Source organism: Phocoena phocoena, chromosome 2, assembly GCF_963924675.1.
Source record: "Phocoena phocoena chromosome 2, mPhoPho1.1, whole genome shotgun sequence".
In the NCBI taxonomy this organism is placed as follows: domain Eukaryota; kingdom Metazoa; phylum Chordata; class Mammalia; order Artiodactyla; family Phocoenidae; genus Phocoena; species Phocoena phocoena.
Window position 1 is genome coordinate 67334484 of NC_089220.1, and position 19415 is coordinate 67353898.

The 19415-nt window shown below is 37.1% G+C and overlaps 1 protein-coding gene across 1 annotated transcript in view; it reads right to left on the bottom strand.

Moving 5' to 3' along the window:
- SCFD1 (sec1 family domain containing 1) overlaps positions 1–19415 on the bottom strand; it is a 135159-nt gene that overhangs the window by 36836 nt on the left and 78908 nt on the right. The window contains exons 15-17 of the mRNA XM_065873045.1: positions 16719–16815; positions 6150–6220; positions 3133–3212 (exon numbers count right to left, since the gene is read on the bottom strand). Coding sequence (XP_065729117.1) covers positions 3133–3212; positions 6150–6220; positions 16719–16815 — 248 coding nt within the window. The remainder of the gene's footprint in view (positions 1–3132; positions 3213–6149; positions 6221–16718; positions 16816–19415) is intronic.

The window sequence follows — 19415 nt, forward strand, 5'->3', positions numbered from 1 at the left end:
ATGGGAGAAAATATTTGCAAAAGAATCAACAGACAATGGATTAATCTCTAAAATATATAAACAGCTCATGCAGCTCAATATTAAAAAAAACAAACAACCCAATCAAAAAATGGGCATAAGACCTAAACAGACATTTCTCCAGAGAAGACATAGAGATTGCCAGAAGCACACGAAAAGCTGGTCAACATCACTATTAGAGAAATGCAAATCAAAACTACAATGAGGTATCACCTCACACCAGTTAGAATGGCCATGATCAAAAAGTCTACAAACAATAAATGCTGGAGAGGGTGTGGAGAAAAGGGAACCCTCCTGCACTGTTGGTGGGAATGTAAATTGATACAGCCACTATGGAGAACAGTATGGAGGTTCTTTAAAAAACTAAAAATAGGGGCTTCCCTGGTGGTGCAGTGGTTGAGAGTCTGCCTGCCAATGCAGGGGACACAGGTTTGTGCCCTGGTCCAGGAAGATCCCACATGCCGTGGAGTGGCTAGGAGCGTGAGCCATGGCCGCTGAGCCTGCGCGTCCGGAGCCTGTGCTCCGCAACAGGAGAGGCCACAACAGTGACAGGCCCACGTACCGCAAAAAGAAAAAAAAAAGCAAAAATAAATAAATAAATAAAATAAAAATAGAATTACCATATGGCCCAGCAATCCCACTACTGGGCATATACCCAGATAAAACCATAATTCAAAAAGACACATGCACCCCAATGTTCATTGCAGCACTATTTACAATAGCCAGGTCATGGAAGCAACCTACATGTCCACTGACAGACGAATGGATAAAGATGTGGTTCATATATACAATGTAATATTACTCAGCCATAAAAAGGAACGAAATTGAGTTATTTGCAGAGACGTGGAGGGATCTAGAGACTGTCATACAGAGTGAAGTCAGAAAGAGAAAAACAAATATCATGTATTAACGCATATATGGAACCTAGAAAAATGGTACAGATGAACTGGTTTGCAGGGTAGAAACAGACACACAGATGTAGAGAACAAATGTATGGACACCAAAGGGGGAAAGTGGCGGGGGGTTGTGGTGGTGGTGGGATGAATTGGGAGATTGGGATTGACATATATATACTAATATGTAAAAAATAGATAACTAATAAGGACCTGCTGTATAAAAAATAAAATTCCAAAAATAAGAAAACAGTGAAATAAAAGCAAATTGGAAAAAAACCAAACAGAAATATAGATAATAAAATGCAATCATAACTCAGCAATATACCTGTTAACAACTTGGTATATTTCTCTTCTATGCATATTTTTTGATACACTTGAGATCAGAAGCATATTCCATCCTCTAGTCTTAAAAAAAATTATTTTAAGAAATAATCTGAAGATACTGTTGTAGAAAATTTGGAAATAAAGAACCCAAAAGGAAAGAAATTCTACTACTCAGAGTTACCCACTATTAGCATTTAAGTGAACAGAATTTTAGCTATGCAGTTATATGTATATATGTGTATGTCCATACACACACACACACAAATGGATGGATAAATGGTTAGATAATAGGGATCGTAATGTAAAAAATGTCATCTAAGTTTTGGCTCAAGTGTTACCTACCCAGAGGCTTACCCTGATCTCCTCAACAAATTTAGCTAATACCTCAACAAATTAAGATCTTATCACTTAGTTTTATTTTCTTTATATCACTTAATATGGTGAATATGGTTTAACAGAACTCTGTTCATTTGTTTGCTTATTGACTTATTGTTCCCTCAAAACAAATGTAAATTCAGTGAAAGTAGGAGCCTTCCATAGCATGTTTACTATTGTATTCTTTTAAAAATAAATTTTATTTATTTTTATTTTTGGCTGTGTTGGGTCTTTGTTGCTGTGCATGGGCTTTCTCTGGTTGTGGCGAGCAGGGGATACTCTTTGTTGTGGGGCACGGGCTGCTCATTGCAGTGGCTTCTCTTGTTGCAGAGCATGGGCTCTAGGCACACGGGCTTCAGTAGTTGTGGCACGTGGGCTCAGTAGTTGTGGCACGTGAGCTCTAGGGCGCAGGCTCAGTAGTTGTGGCGCATGGGTTTAGTTGCTCCGCAGCATGGGACACGCAGCTCGAACCCGTGTCCCATGCATTGGCAGGCGGGTTCTTAACCACTGAGACACTAGGGAAGCCCCACTATTGTGTTTTTTTTTTTTTTTTTTTTTGCGGTATGCAGGCCTCTCACTGTTGTGGCCTCTCCTGTTGCGGAGCAACAGGCTCCAGATGCACAGGCTCAGTGGCCATGGCTCACGGGCACAGCTGCTCCGCGGCATCTTCCCGGACTGGGGCACGAACCAGTGTCCCCTGCATTGGCAGGCGGACTCTCAACCACTGCACCACCAGGGAAGCCCTCCACTATTGTATTCTTAATGTCTAGAAGAGTCCCTAGTCACTGAGACAAAGGAAGTTATTTATCAAACAAATCATTGAATAGTAAACTATATTTCACTTTGTAACATAACATGGCCATTTCTCAATGGTCATTAGAGTAAGTCGTCCACAACATGATTTTTAATGACTCAGTTGCATTCCTGTGGAAATGACATAATTTCAATCCTTGACATTCAGGTTGATTTTCAAAATTCGATTATTACAATCGCTTCTAAGATTTTACAACTCCAATTTCTTCTTCGAGATTAATTTTTAAGAGAAGTGCTAGGTCAAAGCTATTCTTTTAAAAAACTTTTTATACCAGCCAGCAAAATTTTGACAATTTATATTTCTAATAGTAGAGTATAAATGCATCAGTTAATTTTCCTGGATCCTTGGCACAATATTTTCGAAATCTCTGCATTATATTAATCTGCATTTCTCTGATTATTAGTGAAATTAAAACATTTAAAAAATGTTTTTGAGACATCTGACCCACAACATTTCAGTCTTTGACTTTCTCATCTCACATCTTTGAAGAAAATATAGGAAAAAATATGTCTAGGAAAGAAAGGCATCACTATTTTATATAAAGTTGTGGAAAGGGTGGGGGAGATAAGGGATATTTATGCCATTGAATAAAAAAAATACCAAGGCACTGTTCAGTTTTCTTAGTAACATTCCCATTTTCTTGGGAACTCAACTTCCATTGTACTCTCTTAAATGGTAAGAACTGAAGAATAAAATAAAACTTACTTCCACTGTTTGATATATTGTAAGGCATTAAGGTTGCATCCAGCATCAGTTAAAGCTTTTTTGTATTGCTCCAAATCAGCCTGAAATAAGAAAAGAATCATATGACAAAAACTTTTACTTTCATGAAAGAGACCATTTTGTTTGTTATCATTGGATTAATCAGAAAGTTAGACTAAAGGCATGAGCACCTAAGTAGAGTGGAGTGGTATCTTAAGGGAGTACCCAAATGAGCATGAGATAAAAATCACGTATAATGAAAATTACCTTTGATAGGCTCCCAAATCACCTATAAAGTACAGTATTTTGTCATCCCTCAGTAAGCCTAACACAGTTTTTCCTCCACTGTTGACACAGATTGCTTGTCCTTAGGATAAGCATTAAATGAAAGATCTGGCTTGATCAAGAATATTCCAAAATTGGAAACATGAGGGGAATGATGTTGACTTAGGGGACCTGCAGATTCAGGTTATCCCATCTCATATTCACTGCAGAGGTCCAAATTTATTAACTGAACAGCAGGTGTCCTACACTTTTTAAGTAGTTTTCTTTCTTTTTCTTTTTTTATTTCCTGATGAGTAAAGTCTAGTTGAATTCGGATATGTCACGGGAGCCTATCATCACAGTGACTCCATTATAAAAATTTAAAAGAAAGAAACTTTTAAGCTCACCATCAAATCAGAGACGTTCACTACTTTGCATTTTGGGGGCTATTACATCAGTAGTCAAAATTTGCGTCAAGCCACTTAATGACCACTTAAACTTATGAAAAGACATAATTCTTACCAAAAATAAATGAAATAAAATAATGTGGTCAAATTAAGGGAAACTGCATTAAGTTTTAAAATCATATATTCCTAAGAAAATATAAATAGGCTATTAGAATCCCTTAAAGGAACACCCCCATTAATGACAGAGATGTTTCTAGTAAGAAAACTATACAGTAATCCCCTCCCTTCAGCAGTTTTGCTTTCCATGGTTTCAGTTGCTGTGGTCAACTGAGGTCTGAAAATACTAAATGGAAATGCCCAGAAATAAACAATTCATATTGTGTGCTGTTTTGAGTAGTGTGATGAAAACTTGTGCTTTCCTGATCAGTCCTGCCCCAACCATTGACATCATCTGCTCCTGACATCTAACAATCGACACCATCATGGCTTGATGACACAGGATCATCTGAAGTAGATGATTCTCCTTCAGTCAGGAGGTCAATAGTAGCCTAATGCTACATCACCATGCCTGTGTCATTCACCTCACCTCATCTCATCATGCAGGCATTTTATGAGCTCACATCATCATCATAGGAAGGATGACTACAGTACAATATATTTTGAGAGAGAGTCCACATTCACGTAACTTTTATTATATCATATTGTTATAATTATTCTAATTTATTATTAGTTGTTGTTAATCTCTTACTGTGCCTAATTTATAAATTAAACTTTATCATAGGTATGTATGTATAGAAAAAAACAGTATATATGGTAGTGGGGGGGGGAACGTTTGGTACCCTCCATGGTTTCAGGCATCCACTGGGGGTCCTGGAACATATCTCCCTTGGATAAGGGGGGGACTAATGAACTTCCTTACTGAATTAAAATAAAAGTCAAGAAATGTATTCTTAGGATAAAGCAGAATTGATCTAAAGCAAATATTGGGTGTACTTTGCTGTTGTAACATGCCAAACAAAAAGAAGCCTTACAATCTACCGACATTAGAAAAATAATTGCTACCAGCAAAGGAAAGGAGTTTACAACAGCCATATCATTCTAGGTGTCATTCCCAAGTTCCTTATGCTAGTTGCTCATCCAGTAAAATTATACGAAGTTAACATTAGAAAGAGTTAACAGGTCTCTAACCCAGCAACAAGACTGATAGCAAAATCACTGTCTTCCTTCACAGTATTACCTCTACATACTTAAAAAAAATTTTTTCCTCAAAAGCAATTGATGGCCTATTACAGAAAAAGAAAACAACAAAATATCCCACAATCTACTCTTCCAGTGATAAAAAAATCTAGAAAGGAAGATAGATTTTCCAATCATTCTTAGAAATTTATTCTGATATAAAAAGTAGCTTTTTTACTGCAATACAGTCTCTCAACTTTATTTTTATATGGATCAAATGATAGATGTGAATCTGAAGTTTAATCTTAGGAAATTATTGATACATTATTTATATAACTTTTGGAAATTTAGATATTTTCCTCCAAGTGACTTCTCTATATTCTATAATGGACATTAGTTTTTTTGTTTTAAATGTTTGTTTATTTTTGGCTGTGTTGGGTCTTCGTTGCTGCACGTGGGCTTTCTCTAGTTGTGGTGAGGGGGGCCACTCTTCATTGTGGTGCGGGTGCTTCTCACTGTGGTGGCGACTCTTGTTGTGGAGCACAGGCTATAGGCACACGGGCTTCAGTAGTTGAGGGCTCAGTAGTTGTGGCGCATGGGCTTAGTTGCTCTGCAGCACGTGGGATCTTCCTGGGCCAGGAATCAAACCCATATCCCCCTGCACTGGCAGGCGGATTCTTAACCACTACACCACCAGGGAAGTCCCTTGACATTAGTTTTAAAACAACAGCAAAATATTACCAAACTTTTACTTTAGGTTAAAGCAAAATTCCTTGTAAGGAAAATAAGTATTAGTGGCTATAGCGCAAAGAAATGGAACTTCTAGGATCATCACATCATGAGAAATGATAAGATCAATCTTTCAAAAGGCAGAGCAAACTTGGTTAACTTAGTTTAGAATAGTTATTTTCCAGAAATAAGAATTTTGGTCATGAATTCAGTTCATATTCTAACAACTTAAAAGTGGTGAGATATTTCATGAGTAAATAGTTTTCTTGGTGACAATAAATACTGCTATAATATTCAGCGGTAAATAGAACTAGCCTTACGAAATTGTTTTTCTTTTAAAGGAAGGAATGAAGTAATTACTTGGTTACAGTGATTTTTACTTCTATTTTCTGAAACAAGCGAGTATTCTCCCTTCCTCCCAATAACTGAATACAGAGGACATACCTCAGAAGGTGCTTGCTGTGCACTTATGTAATAGATAAGAAACAGCCTCATTTTATCTTCTGGAGTTCCTGCTACAAAGGGGAAAATAGATAAGGAAAAAAAGACTTTCATAATTCTGGTTGTTATGTATTATAGTCAACACTATAATCTCAAGGCATACATAAATGTGACAAGACAAACTAAGGTTCTTGATTCAAATCATTTAACGTTATAGGCACTAAATTACAACCATGTAAAACACAGATATGGAAAAAGATTAAATACTATGGGATTACAGGGATAAGCTATGGAAGCACCTCTATTCTATCTTCCAAACTGTCTATAGTGTTGTGATTTATGTTTCAGATCTAAACTCAAAAAGGTATAGGTAGGATAATCATACAATTCTAAAACAGTACACTTTTGAAATGAAAAGGGGGATGCTAGTAATAAGTATGTAAGGACAACTGGTATATAAATGGGACTATCCTGGGAAACCAGTTGCATGGTCCCGTTAGGTACTGGGTTATGAAAACCTGCTGGCTAAAATCATCTAACTGAGCCTAAGGTCATACTTTTGAAACTGGAGCCACATTTCTCCCCTTTCTGAAGGGTCTATGAAGATTTGGAAAAACCATATGTCTATAGTATAATAAACACCATTGTATTATGCAGATTATATCTGCCTGAAATTTTAAGACAAAACAAAAGATTTCAGAGAAATTTCTTGCTTGCAGTGCATCCTTTGAGCTACTACTTCTATTATCCAAAGCCCGAGACTGTCCAGGGAATCCTTTTATTTTCCCCTCAGTAGTGGGTGTACTTCGATGCAAAGTGATAGGCACTGGTCATGGGTAATTCAGTTTCACTATTCAACAAATACCAATATGTACTCTCACTTCAAAGTGTGTCCCAATACGTAAGAACTCAGAATTGTTATACTTTATTATAGAATAAAAACAAGAATAATTTTTTCAAAACATATTGACTGATAACCCATTGATTTTCTATCTTCAAATTATCCTTACTCCCTAAATATGACAAAGACTGGTAATAAAGATCAATGACAGGTTCTCAAACATTCTCATGCTTACAAATAAATACTGTATTTTAGATATACTGAAGTAGGTTACTGGATTCAGGGTTTTGTTTAAATACTAGGAGAAAGCTGATATTTTTGTTTTAGCAGGTAATTAGCCTCGACGGGTTCAGGCCAAAGCTCCTACCAGCCTCTGTGAGCCGTTTCCATCATGGATTCTATTTTTAAAATGTTTGCAGTGCTACTGGGATCTGTCCCACTGCCCAGCAGCCAGTATGGGAACTTGGAGGTCATCTAGTCCTTCACCTCTCAGTCTTTGGAATGCTGTTTAGGATCAGATTCATGCACGTACAACTCAGAGGTGAGCCCAGGAATTCATAAACAACTTTATGGGGTTGCTTTCCTGAGCTCCTTCCTTCTGCAATCTCCTTGGTACTTTCCAGTTTCTTCCCTTTTTAGTGCTCCAGCCAGAAAACTTTGGCTTTAGGTACCCTGCTCCATTGTGTATTTCCTGCAATTATGACGAAGCACTTAGAGGACAAAAAGAAAAAGAGGAATGGGGCTTGCTGTAGGCTCTTGGAACAATGGCTCCTAAGATACGAGAGACAGGTTCCCCTCCCTCAGAGTTTTAGGGGCCTGTGGGTTCCTGCTGGTGCTTTTAATATCCGCAGCACAGAGCATAGCCTCTTCAAGCTGACGTCTGGGTCCTTTGGACATGTTCCATCATGTTTTAAGTACTTTTCTTGCTTTCTGACCCAAGAAAATGTTTCAGGCTCATTTTGTACTTTCTCTCCCTGGAATCAACCATACTCCAATGAGTCCTAGTGAAAAGTGGAATATATAAGGCTAAAATTTTTACTACTGGGGAACTGTGGCTCCTAGCCCTGCTCAGTTGGCAGAGTTAGGGAATACATATATATGTGTACACACACACACACACACACACGCATATCTATATTTATTTCTCTATTTGGCAAGTATTTAACAAAAACACCAAGTCTACATCAGTACCTCCAATTCCAATCCAATATTACTAGGGTTCATTGTAGTTTTCTTCATTTCCATAGTTATAACTTCCATTTCTGACAGTGGGAAACCTGGCTCCCTTTTTATTACCCGATATATTTACTTATTTATCCAGTCCCCTGTATGTAACAAATATCTTATCTCTGCCACTGTCCCCTTGCCTGCATGGACGTTATCTCCTCCACTTGGGCTCTGATTCTCTACAATGGACCCACCCACATGCCTGGCTATAATTCTCACCCCACCTGAGCCAATGTTTGGTCTGTCCTATGCAGGGTCACCCCCCTTAATCTGATAGGACTCTTATACCCTTATAACTGCTCCTACATGTGGACACTCCACTCACTTCACTTGGACTTTGACACTTCATGCTGGATTACCAACCCTCCCTCTACCGGATATGTGGATGCCCTTCTCATCCTGCTCAGGTTCTGACATCTTGTTCTGGGCTGAAGTGGTACTACACTGCTACTTTGCATGAATGCCTACCTTGCTCTGCTCTACTTAATGCCTTTAATAATAAATGGTTTGAGAAAGTAAGGGAAAGGAAAAAGAAAGGTTCTCATTGCTTTTTTTAATCAACACACTTAATTGCTTCAACTTTACTCAAAACTTATTGTAAATAACAAGGAATAGCTCTGAAGTGATGGACTTAGATGTATCTTTCATATTTTTAATTGTAAAGTACACATATCTTCAAAATGTTATGTTCTCCCCACAAATCTAACTTTTTAAAAGTGTGAGAAATACTATGCCTTCTCAGAAGCTTTTATGAATAGAACCCTTTAATTACAAACAAGTAAAAAAAAATTTTTAACTTATTTTCCAACGTGATATAAAATCTAAAAGTCACACCAAAACTATAACTCAAAAAACACTATTATTTACTCGAAGAGCTTGTATGTAAAATATAAGCTAAAGAGCTTATATCCTTTTTATTCATTTTTCAAAAGAGCTGAGATTTGAATCGAAAACTCTTCTGAAATTATTAAGCCTGTAAAGTCTAGAGAATTTTAGTGGCTAAAATCCTGTGAAGATCTATGATCATTATGATTGAAAACAATGATTAGATTATATTTTCTAAGTACAAATAGTTATATCTTGTTTTAAGAAAATCTAACAAACATATATTTAGATAAATATAAAGGGATTGTCTACAGAGTTTCTCTGAAAGTGAATTCCCAGGGGCCTCAGATGTGAATCTGGGGTGCAGACGCCTGTCAAGCCCAGGCGGAATCCCTGGCGCGCTGGGCAGTGCGGGTGGTGCAGATGGCCTGGCTCTGACTCCGAGGACACTAGGTCACCCTGTGCACCTCAGGCCACCGCCCTGTCCCTCCAGCAGCTCCAGGTCCCCATGGCTGCACACCAGCCAGGCGGTTCCAGGGATGCGGATGTCCGTGTCTTTGGAGGACCATTACTTTGCCTGCCACATGCCGTGTGGCTGACAGGGTCTTGGTGCTCTGGTGGGGTGTCAGGCCTGTGCCTCTGAGGTGGGAGAGCTGAGTTCAGGACACTGGTCCACCAGAGACCTCTCAGCTCCATGTAATATCAAACGGCGAAAGCTCTCCCGGAGATCTCCATCTCAACACAAAGACCCAGCTCCACTCAACGACCAGCAAGCTACAGTGCTGGACACCCTGTGCCAAACAACTAGCAAGACAGGAACACAACCCCATCCATTAGCAGAGAGGCTGCCTAAAATCATAATAAGGTCACAGATACCCCAAAACACATCACTGGACGTGGTCCTGCTGACTAGAAAGACAAGATCCAGCTTCATCCACCAGAACACAGGCACTAGTCCGCTCCACCAGGAAGGCTACACAACCCACTGAACCAACCTTAGCCACTGGGGACAGACATCAAAAACAATGGGAACTACGAACCTGCAGCCTGCGAAAAGGAGACCCCAAACACAGTAAGTTAAGCAAAATGAGAAGACAGAGAAACAAACAGCAGATGAAGGAGCAAGGTAAAAACCCACCGCACCAAACAAATGAAGAGGAAATAGGCAGTCTACATGAAAAAGAATTCAGAATAATGACTGTAAAGATGATCCAAAATCTCAGAAATAGAATGGAGAAATTACAAGAAATGTTTAACAAGGACCTGGAAAAACTAAAGCGCAAACAAACAATGATAAACAACACAACAAATACAATTAAAAATTCTCTAGAAGGAATCAATAGCAGAATAACTGAGGCAGAAGAACGGATAAGTGACCTGGAAGACAAAATAGTGGAAATAACTACTGCAAAGCAGAATAAAGAAAAAAGAATGAAAAGAATTGAGGACACTCTCAGAGACCTCTGGGACAATATTAAATGCACCAACATTCGAATTATAGGGGTCCCAGAAGAAGAAAAGAAAAACAAAGGGACTGAGAAAATATTTGAAGAGATTATAGTTGAAAACTTCCCTAATATGGGAAAGGAAATAGTCAATGAAGTCTAGGAAGCACAGAGTCTCCCATACAGGATAAATCCAAGGAGAAACAGGCTAAGACACATATTAGTCAAACTATCAAAAATTAAGTACAAAGAAAAAATGTTAAAAGCAGCAAGGGAAAAGCAACAAATAACATACAAGGGAATCCCCATAAGGTTAACAGCTGAACTTTCAGCAGAAACTCTGCAAGGCAGAAGGGAGTGGCAGGACATATTTAAAGCGAAGAATGGGAAAAACCTACAACCAAGATTACTCTACCAAGCAAGGATCTCATTCAGATTCGACGGAGAAATTAAAACCTTTACAGACAAGCAAAAGATAAGAGAATTCTGCACCACCAAACCAGCTGTACAACAAATGCTAAAGGAACTTCTCTAAGCAGGAAACATAAGAGAAGGAAAAGACCTACAATAACAAACCAAAAACTATTAAGAAAATGGTAATAGGAACATAAATATTGATAACTACCTTAAATGTAAATAGATTAAATGCTCCAACCAAAAGATACAACTGGCAGAATGGATATAAAAACAAGACCCATATATATGCTGTTTACAAGAGACCCACTTCAGACCTAGGGACACATACAGACTGAAAGTGAGGGGATGGAAAAGGATATTCCATGCAAATGGAAATCAAAAGAAAGCTGGAGTAGCAATTCTCATATCAGACAAAATAGACTTTAAAATAAAGACTATTACAAGAGACAAAGAAGGACACTATATAATGATCAAGGGATCAATCCAAGAAGAAGGTATAAGAATTGGAAATATTTATGCACCCAACATAGGAGAACCTCAATACCTAAGGCAAATGCTAATAGCCATAAAAGGGGAAATCAACAGTAACACAATCACAGTAGGGGACTATAACACCCCACTTTCTCCAATGGACAGATCATCCAAAATGAAAATAAATAAGGAAACACAAGCTTTAAGTGATACATTAAACAAAATGGACTTCATTGATATTTATAGGACATTCCATCCAAAAAAACAACACAATACACTTTCTTCTCTAGTGCTCATGGAACATTCTCCAGGATAGATCATATCTTGGGTCACAAATCAAGGCTTGGTAAATTTAAGAAAACTGAAATTGTCTCAAGTATCTTTTCCGACCACAATGCTATGAGACTAGATATCAATTACAGGAAAAAAACTGTAAAAAAATAAACACATCAGGCTAAACAATACATTAGTATATAACCAAGAGATCACTGAAGAAATCAAAGAGGAAATCAAAAAATACCTAGAAACAAATGACAATGAAAACACAATGATCCAAAATCTATGGGATGCAGCAAAAGCAGTTCTAAGAGGGAAGTTTATAGCAATACAACCCTACCTCAAGAAACAAGAAACACCTCAAATAAACAACCTAACCTTACACCTAAAGCAATTAGAGAAAGAAGAACAAAAAAACCCCAAAGTTAGCAGAAGGAAAGAAATCATAAAGATGAGATCAGAAATAAATGAAAAAGAAATGAAGGAAACGATACCAAAGATCAATAAAACTAAAAGCTGGTTCTTTGAGAAGATAAAGTTGACAAACCATTAGTCAGACTCATCAAGAAAAAAAGGGAGAGAACTCATATCAGTACAGTTAGAAATGAAAAAGGAGAGGTGACAACTGACATTGCAGAAATACAAAGGATCACAAGAGATTACTACAAGCAACTCTATGCCAATAAAATGAACAATGTGGAAAAATGGACAAATTCTTAGAAAAGCACAACCTTCCGAGACTGAACCAGGAAGAAGTAGAAAATGTAAACAGACCAATCACAAGCACTGAAATTGAGACTGTGATTAAATATCTTCCAAAAAACAAAAGCCCAGGACCAGATGGATTCACAGGCAAATTCTATAAAACATTTAGAGAAGAGCTAACAACTATCCTTCTCAAACTCTTCCAAAATATAGCAGAGGGAGGAACACTCCCAAACTCACTCTACAAGGCCACCATAACGCTGATACCAAAACCAGACAAAGATGTCACAAAGAAAGAAAAATACAGGCCAATATCACTGATGAACATAGATGCAAAAATCCTCAACAAAATACTAGCAAACAGAATCCAACAGCACATTAAAAGGATCATACACCATGATCAAGTGGGGTTTATTCCAGGAATGCAAGGATTCTTCAATATACGCAAATCTATCAATGTGATAAACCATATTAACAAATTGAAGGAGAAAAACCATATGATCATCTCAATAGATGCAGAGAAAGCTTTTGACAAAATTCAACACCCATTTATGATAAAAACCCTCCAGAAAGTAGGCATAGAGGGAACTTTCCTCAACATAATAAGCCCACAGCAAACATCATCCTCAATCGTGAAAAACTGAAAGCATTTCCACTAAGATCAGGAACAAGACAAGGTTGCCCACTCTCACCACTCTTATTCAACATAGTTTTGGAAGTTTTAGCCACAGCAATCAGAGAAGAAAAAGAAATAAAAGGAATCCAAATCGGAAAAGAAGTAAAGCTGTCACTGTTTACAGATGACATGATACTATACATAGAGAATCCTAAAGATGCTACCAAGAAACTACTAGAGCTCACCAATGAATTTGGTAAAGTAGCAGGATACAAAATTAATGCACAGAAATCTCTTGCATTCCTACACACTAGTGATGAAAAATCTGAAAGAGAAATTAAGGAAACACTTTCATTTACCATTGCAACAAAAAGAATAAAACATCCAGGAATAAACCTACTTAAGGAGACAAAAGACCTGTATGCAGAAAAGTATGAGACACTGATGAAAGAAATTAAAGATGATACAAACAGAGAGAAAGATATACCATGTTCTTGGATTGGAAGAATCAACATTGTGAAAATGAGTGTACTACCCACAGCAATCTACAGAGTCAATGCAATCCCTATTAAACTACCAATGGCATTTTTCACAGAACTACAACAAAAAGTTGCACAATTTGTTTGGAAACACAAAAGACCCTGAATAGCCAAAGCAATCTTGAGAAAGAAAAACAGAGCTGGAGTAATCAGGCTCCCAGACTTCAGACTACAATACAAAGGTACAGTAATCAAGACAATATGGTACCGGCACAAAAACAGAAATATAGATCAATGGACCAGGATAGAAAGCACAGAGATAAACCCACGCTCCTATGGTCACCTTCTTTGTTTCTTTTTTTTTTTTTTGTGGTACACGGGCCTCTCACTGTTGTGGCCTCTCCCGTTGCGGAGCACAGGCTCCAGACGCACAGGCTCAGCGGCCATGGTTCATGGGCCTAGCCGCTCCGCGGCATGTGGGATCTTACCAGACCGGGGCACGAACCCGTGTCCCCTGCATCGGCAGGCGGACTCTCAACCACTGTGCCATCAGGGAAGCCCTGGTCACCTTATTTTTGATAAAGGAGGCAAGAATATACAATGGAGAAAAGACAGTGTCTTCAATAAGTGGTGCTGGGAAACCTGGACAGCTACATGTAAAAAAATGAAATTAGAACACTCCCTAACACCATACACAAAAATAAACTCAAAATGGATTAAAACCCTAAATGTAAGACCAGGTACTATAAAACTCCTAGAGAAAAAAACATAGGCAGAACGCTCTATTAGATAAATCACAGCAAGATCTTTTTTGACCTAGAGGAATGGAAATAAAAACAAAAAAAAACCCAAATGGGACCTAATGAACCTTAAAACCTTTTGCACAGCAAAGGAAACCATAAACAAGACCAAAAGACAACCCTCAGAATGGGAGAAAATATTTGCAATTGAAGCAACTGACAAAGGATTAATCTCCAAAATTTACAAGCAGGTCAATATCAAAAACACAAACAACCCAATCCAAAAATGGGCAGAAGACCTATATAGACATTTCTCCAAAGAAGATATACAGATCACCAACAAACACATGAAAGGCTGCTTAATATTACTAATCATTAGAGAAATGAAAGTCAAAACTACAATGAGGTATCACCTCACATCAGTCAGAATGGCCATCATCAAAAAATCTACAAACAATAAATGCTGGAGAGGGTGTGGAAAAAAGGGAACCCTCTTGCACTGTTGGTGGGAATGTAAATTGATACAGCCACTATGGAGAACAGTATGGTGGTTCCTTAAAAAACTAAAAACAGAACTACTATATGACCCAGCAATCCCCCTACTGGACACATACCCTGGGAAAACCATAATTCAAAAAGAGTCATGGACAAGCCTCTTATATATCCTCATCCACCAGAGGGCAGACAGCAGAAGCAAGAAGAACTACAATCCTGCAGCCTGTGGAACAAAAACCACATTCACAGAAAGATAGGCAAGATGAAAAGGCAGAGGGCTATGTACCAGATGAAGGAACAAGATAAAACACCAGAAAAACAACTAAATGAAATGGAGATAGGCAATCTTCCAGGAAAAGAATTCAGAATAATGACAGTGAAGATGATCCAGGACCTCAGAAAAAGAATGGAGGCAAAGATCGAGAAGATGCAAGAAATCATCCAAGAAACAAAAGCTTTCCAGGACCAGATGGCTTCACAGGTGAATTCTATCAAACATTAGGAGAAGAGCTAACACCCATCCTTCTCAAACTCTTCCAAAAAATTGCAGAGGAAGGAACACTCCCAAATTCATTCTACAAGGCCACCATCACCCTAATACCAAAACCAGACAAAGATACTACAAAAAAAGAAAATTACAGACCAATATCACTGATGAATATAGATGCAAAAATCCTCAACAAAATACTAGCAAACAGAATCCAACAACACATTAAAAGGATCATACACCATGATCAAGTGGGATTTAGCCCAGGGATGCAAAGATTCTTCAATATATGCAAATCATCAATGTGATACACCATATTAACAAATTGAGGAAGAAAAACCATATGATCATCTCAATAGATGCAGAAAAAGCTTTTGACAAAATTCAACACAAATTTATGATAAAAACTCTCCAGAAAGTGGGCATAGAGGGAAACTACCTCAACATAATAAAGGCCATATATGAAAAAAAAAAAGTCATGTACCACCATGTTCATTGCAGCTCTATTTACAATAGCCAGGATGTGGAAGCAACCTAAGTGTCCATAAACAGATGAATGGATAAAGAAGATGTGGCACATATACACAACGGAATATTAGCCATAAAAAGAAATGAAACTGAGTTATCTGTAGTGAGGTGGAGGGACCTAGAGACTGTCATACAGAGTGAAGTAAGTCAGAAAGAGAAAAATAAATACTGTATGCTAACACATATATATGGAATCTAAAAAAAAAAAAAAGGTTCTGAAGAACCTAGAGGCAGGACAGGAATAAAGACGCAGACGTAGAGAATGGACTTGAGGACACAGGGTGGGGGAAGGGTAAGCTGGGAGAAAGTGAGAGAGTGGCATGGACTTATGTATACTAACCAATGTAAAGTAGATAGTTATTGGGAAGCAGCCACATAGCACAGGGAGATCAGCTCGGTGCTTGTGACCACCTAGAGGGGTGGGATAGGGAGGGTGGGAGGGAGACGCAAGGGGGAGGAGATACGGGGATATATGTATATGTATAGCTGATTCATTTTGTTATAAAGCAGAAACTAACACACCATTGTAAAGCAATTATACTCCAATAAAGGTGTTTTAAAAAAAGTGAATTCCCTAAATATTTAAAACAAAACTCAGTTTTAGATACATCGTTTTAGGAAACTCTTTAGGGTGAAACCAAAGTAATTAGAAACTGCATCACTTAGAGATGCTGGCTTTGAATACTTTACCTTCAAATCTTCCTTGAGCCAGCAGAAATTGAGCTTTAAATGTATCACTTTAAACAAATGAATATAAAAAGTGCTTAAATACCTCCCTCCCCCCAAAAAAGCACTTACATACCATCAAAGAAAAGTTCAATAAAATAAAATGTAAATCATTTTTCTACCTTAGTAACTGCTATGCTACAAATTTCTCAACAGGAAAGAGCTCATTTAATTATCTCATTAATAGCAAAGCTTGTGAGAAAAACAATGATTCTATTCAGATTTTACTCAAATTGAAAATGCTGGATTCATCAGAAGTAAAACTTACATTAACCTCAAATTCATGGTACATACCATCAGGGTCTGATATTATATCTAGAAGCGATTTATCCAGAGTAGTTTTGCTCATTATTTTTTCTTCATATTCAAAATATACATCCAATTTTCTTGCCTGTTTCAAAATAAGTGTCTGATTAGAATACATCAAGTAATAAAAACATACTAAAGGACTCTCAGCTTACAAGTTTCTATGATCAATTTGAAAAACAAATGTTCATTTCCTAGTAGAATTTAAAGTTTCTTACTTTTGACATTGTTAATATAAAAAAATGATAGATTGACTATTATATTTATCTTATTTTACTTATAAATTCAGAATTAACTCTGCATGTCATATATTAGCAAAGACAAAAAAAAAAAATCACACAAATCTCAATTATTGTATTAATTAGTAACTAGCATACAAATAACACTGTATTCCATGCAAATTAATGTCAAGTGGTCGTGTTATGTTTACTTTTTTGGTGAGTAAATTCAGATATTTTCAACTTAACCGGAAAGTTACCCTAATTATTTTCAATGGTTTTTAAATAAAATATTTTCCTACTTAATATTTTGAAGTTTAGATAATGGAAAAGTAGTCAAACTTAGTTTTTCTGTATGGCAGCTTTTCTAATTTAAAATTCGTTGATTAAAATTATCCAAATGAAATTAACATGTTAGGATAATCCGAGGTAAATAAAAATTACCAAGTATCTATTAAATTATGCTTCAAATAAGACAAGAGAGAAAAGAACATGCTTTACTACTGAAGGTATTACCAATCTAAGTAGAAACCATTCATGAAATAAATGAGAATACTTATGAGATACCAACAAAGAACCAAAATGTAAATATAGAATATAAATAAATATATTAAGTTCAGATGATAGAATGAAATAATTAACCAATTGTGGAGAAGGCAGCGATGAGTTTTGAATTGTTTTGAAAGTGATTTGGGGACATGGATAGACAGAGTTCATTTCAGTTAAAGGGATCATACCAAGGCATAATCAGAGTGGACAGATCTGAGTGGCAGACTCAGGAGTGATTTCATATATGAGGCAACACGCAATCAACCAGAGTCCCTCAATCCCACTCCCCTGCAGTGGCACACAAGGCCAGAGCTTTAAACAGATGAAATATTCTATTTGAAAATCCAAACAACATAAAAAGGTAAATACATTGAGACTTGTCTTCACTCCTGTCCTTTTCCACCCAATTTCCACCTGCTTCTTTGGATATTCTTTATTTCTCCTATAGTTTTTCACTTTCTCTGTGCAAATAGTATCTATACCCTAAGATCCCTCTGCTTTCTGCCACAAAAGGTAATATACTATACTCTTCTGTCCCTTGTTTTCACTCAATATAACCAGTACATGGAGAACTTCCTTATTAGTGAAGTCTAGATAAGAGTTAATAAACTCTGTCAGAGTTTTCCTTTTTATAAATGGCTCTTCATATTCTTCAGATTCCCTGATACAGGAACCATTTTAACTACTGTATAAAGCTACTTTGAATAACAAAGTAGATGAGAGGTAAAGTCCTAGGAATGGAAAAATGTAATATCAAAAATGAACAAAATAGAAAGGAGATCCTAGGAAAGAGAAAATAGTGGTGACCGTGTGAATGGAAAGGAAGAGACAGATACTTAATAATTAACATGAGAATGTATATGGGAAGGAAGCTAGTGAAAAAAGTCAAAGATAACTCCTGGGGAACTAGGATAATAGTAGTAGGAACTATGTTAACATAAATATTAGATTGGGAAAGGCTAATTATCTGTAGAGTAAAGCTAGGAATGGAAGGGGGAAAGTGATAAAATAAGGTGTTAGGCTGACTTTCGGGCCCTCACAATCTGCTCCAGCCAACTTTTCTGTTTTCACTAGGTTCAGTTCCCTCTAGTCACATCAATTAACTCACTGACTTTCGTAATGTATGCTTTTAATCCTCAAGGATTAGGCTTGGGTTATATACTCTTAGCTTTTTTAGAATGTATTTCTCCTCCATCACCTGCCCAGTGAATTCTACTCATTTTTCAAGGTCCAGCCTCTTTGCAGCGTCTCTGTAACTCTTCAGTCTCTGCTCTTTCCCTTTCCTGCCTCTCCCCCAATCTTCTTCACTGGGAGAATTTATTAATCCCTTAAGTGTGTACTGACAGCACTTTGTACGCTTCTCCATAATAATAATCACACCATATTACTGTCTTTGGTTCACCTGTTACCCTTCTAAAACTGTGAACTCCTTAAAGTGTGTCTAATTAATTGTTTAACCCTAGGAGTCTAACACAGCACCTGGCTCATAACAAGTACTTGATAAAATATTTGTTGAACGTCTAAGCTAAGAGCAGGACATATACAGATCAAGTAGTCATCTTTAAAAGTTATAAAAGTAAATAAATGAACTTCTAGAAGTGAAAAATGTAAAGAATCAAGTCTTTAGTGACTTAATATATAAAATTAAGTAGGCTAAATGCCATAATGGAATCTAATGTCTGTACCTACATAAATCAATGAAGAAACATGGTTCACTGACTTATGGAGGTACAGACATTAGATTCATTTTGCTCTTCTTGATGTGTTAACTTACCCCTAGTTTAACTTCTAATTAACAATGGAAAGAATTCAAAAACAAGTTAATTCGACTGCTAATGGGTAGAGTTTCTTTTGAAGGTGATGATAATGTTCTAAAATTGCATTGTGATTATGGTTGCATAACTCTGTGAATATACTA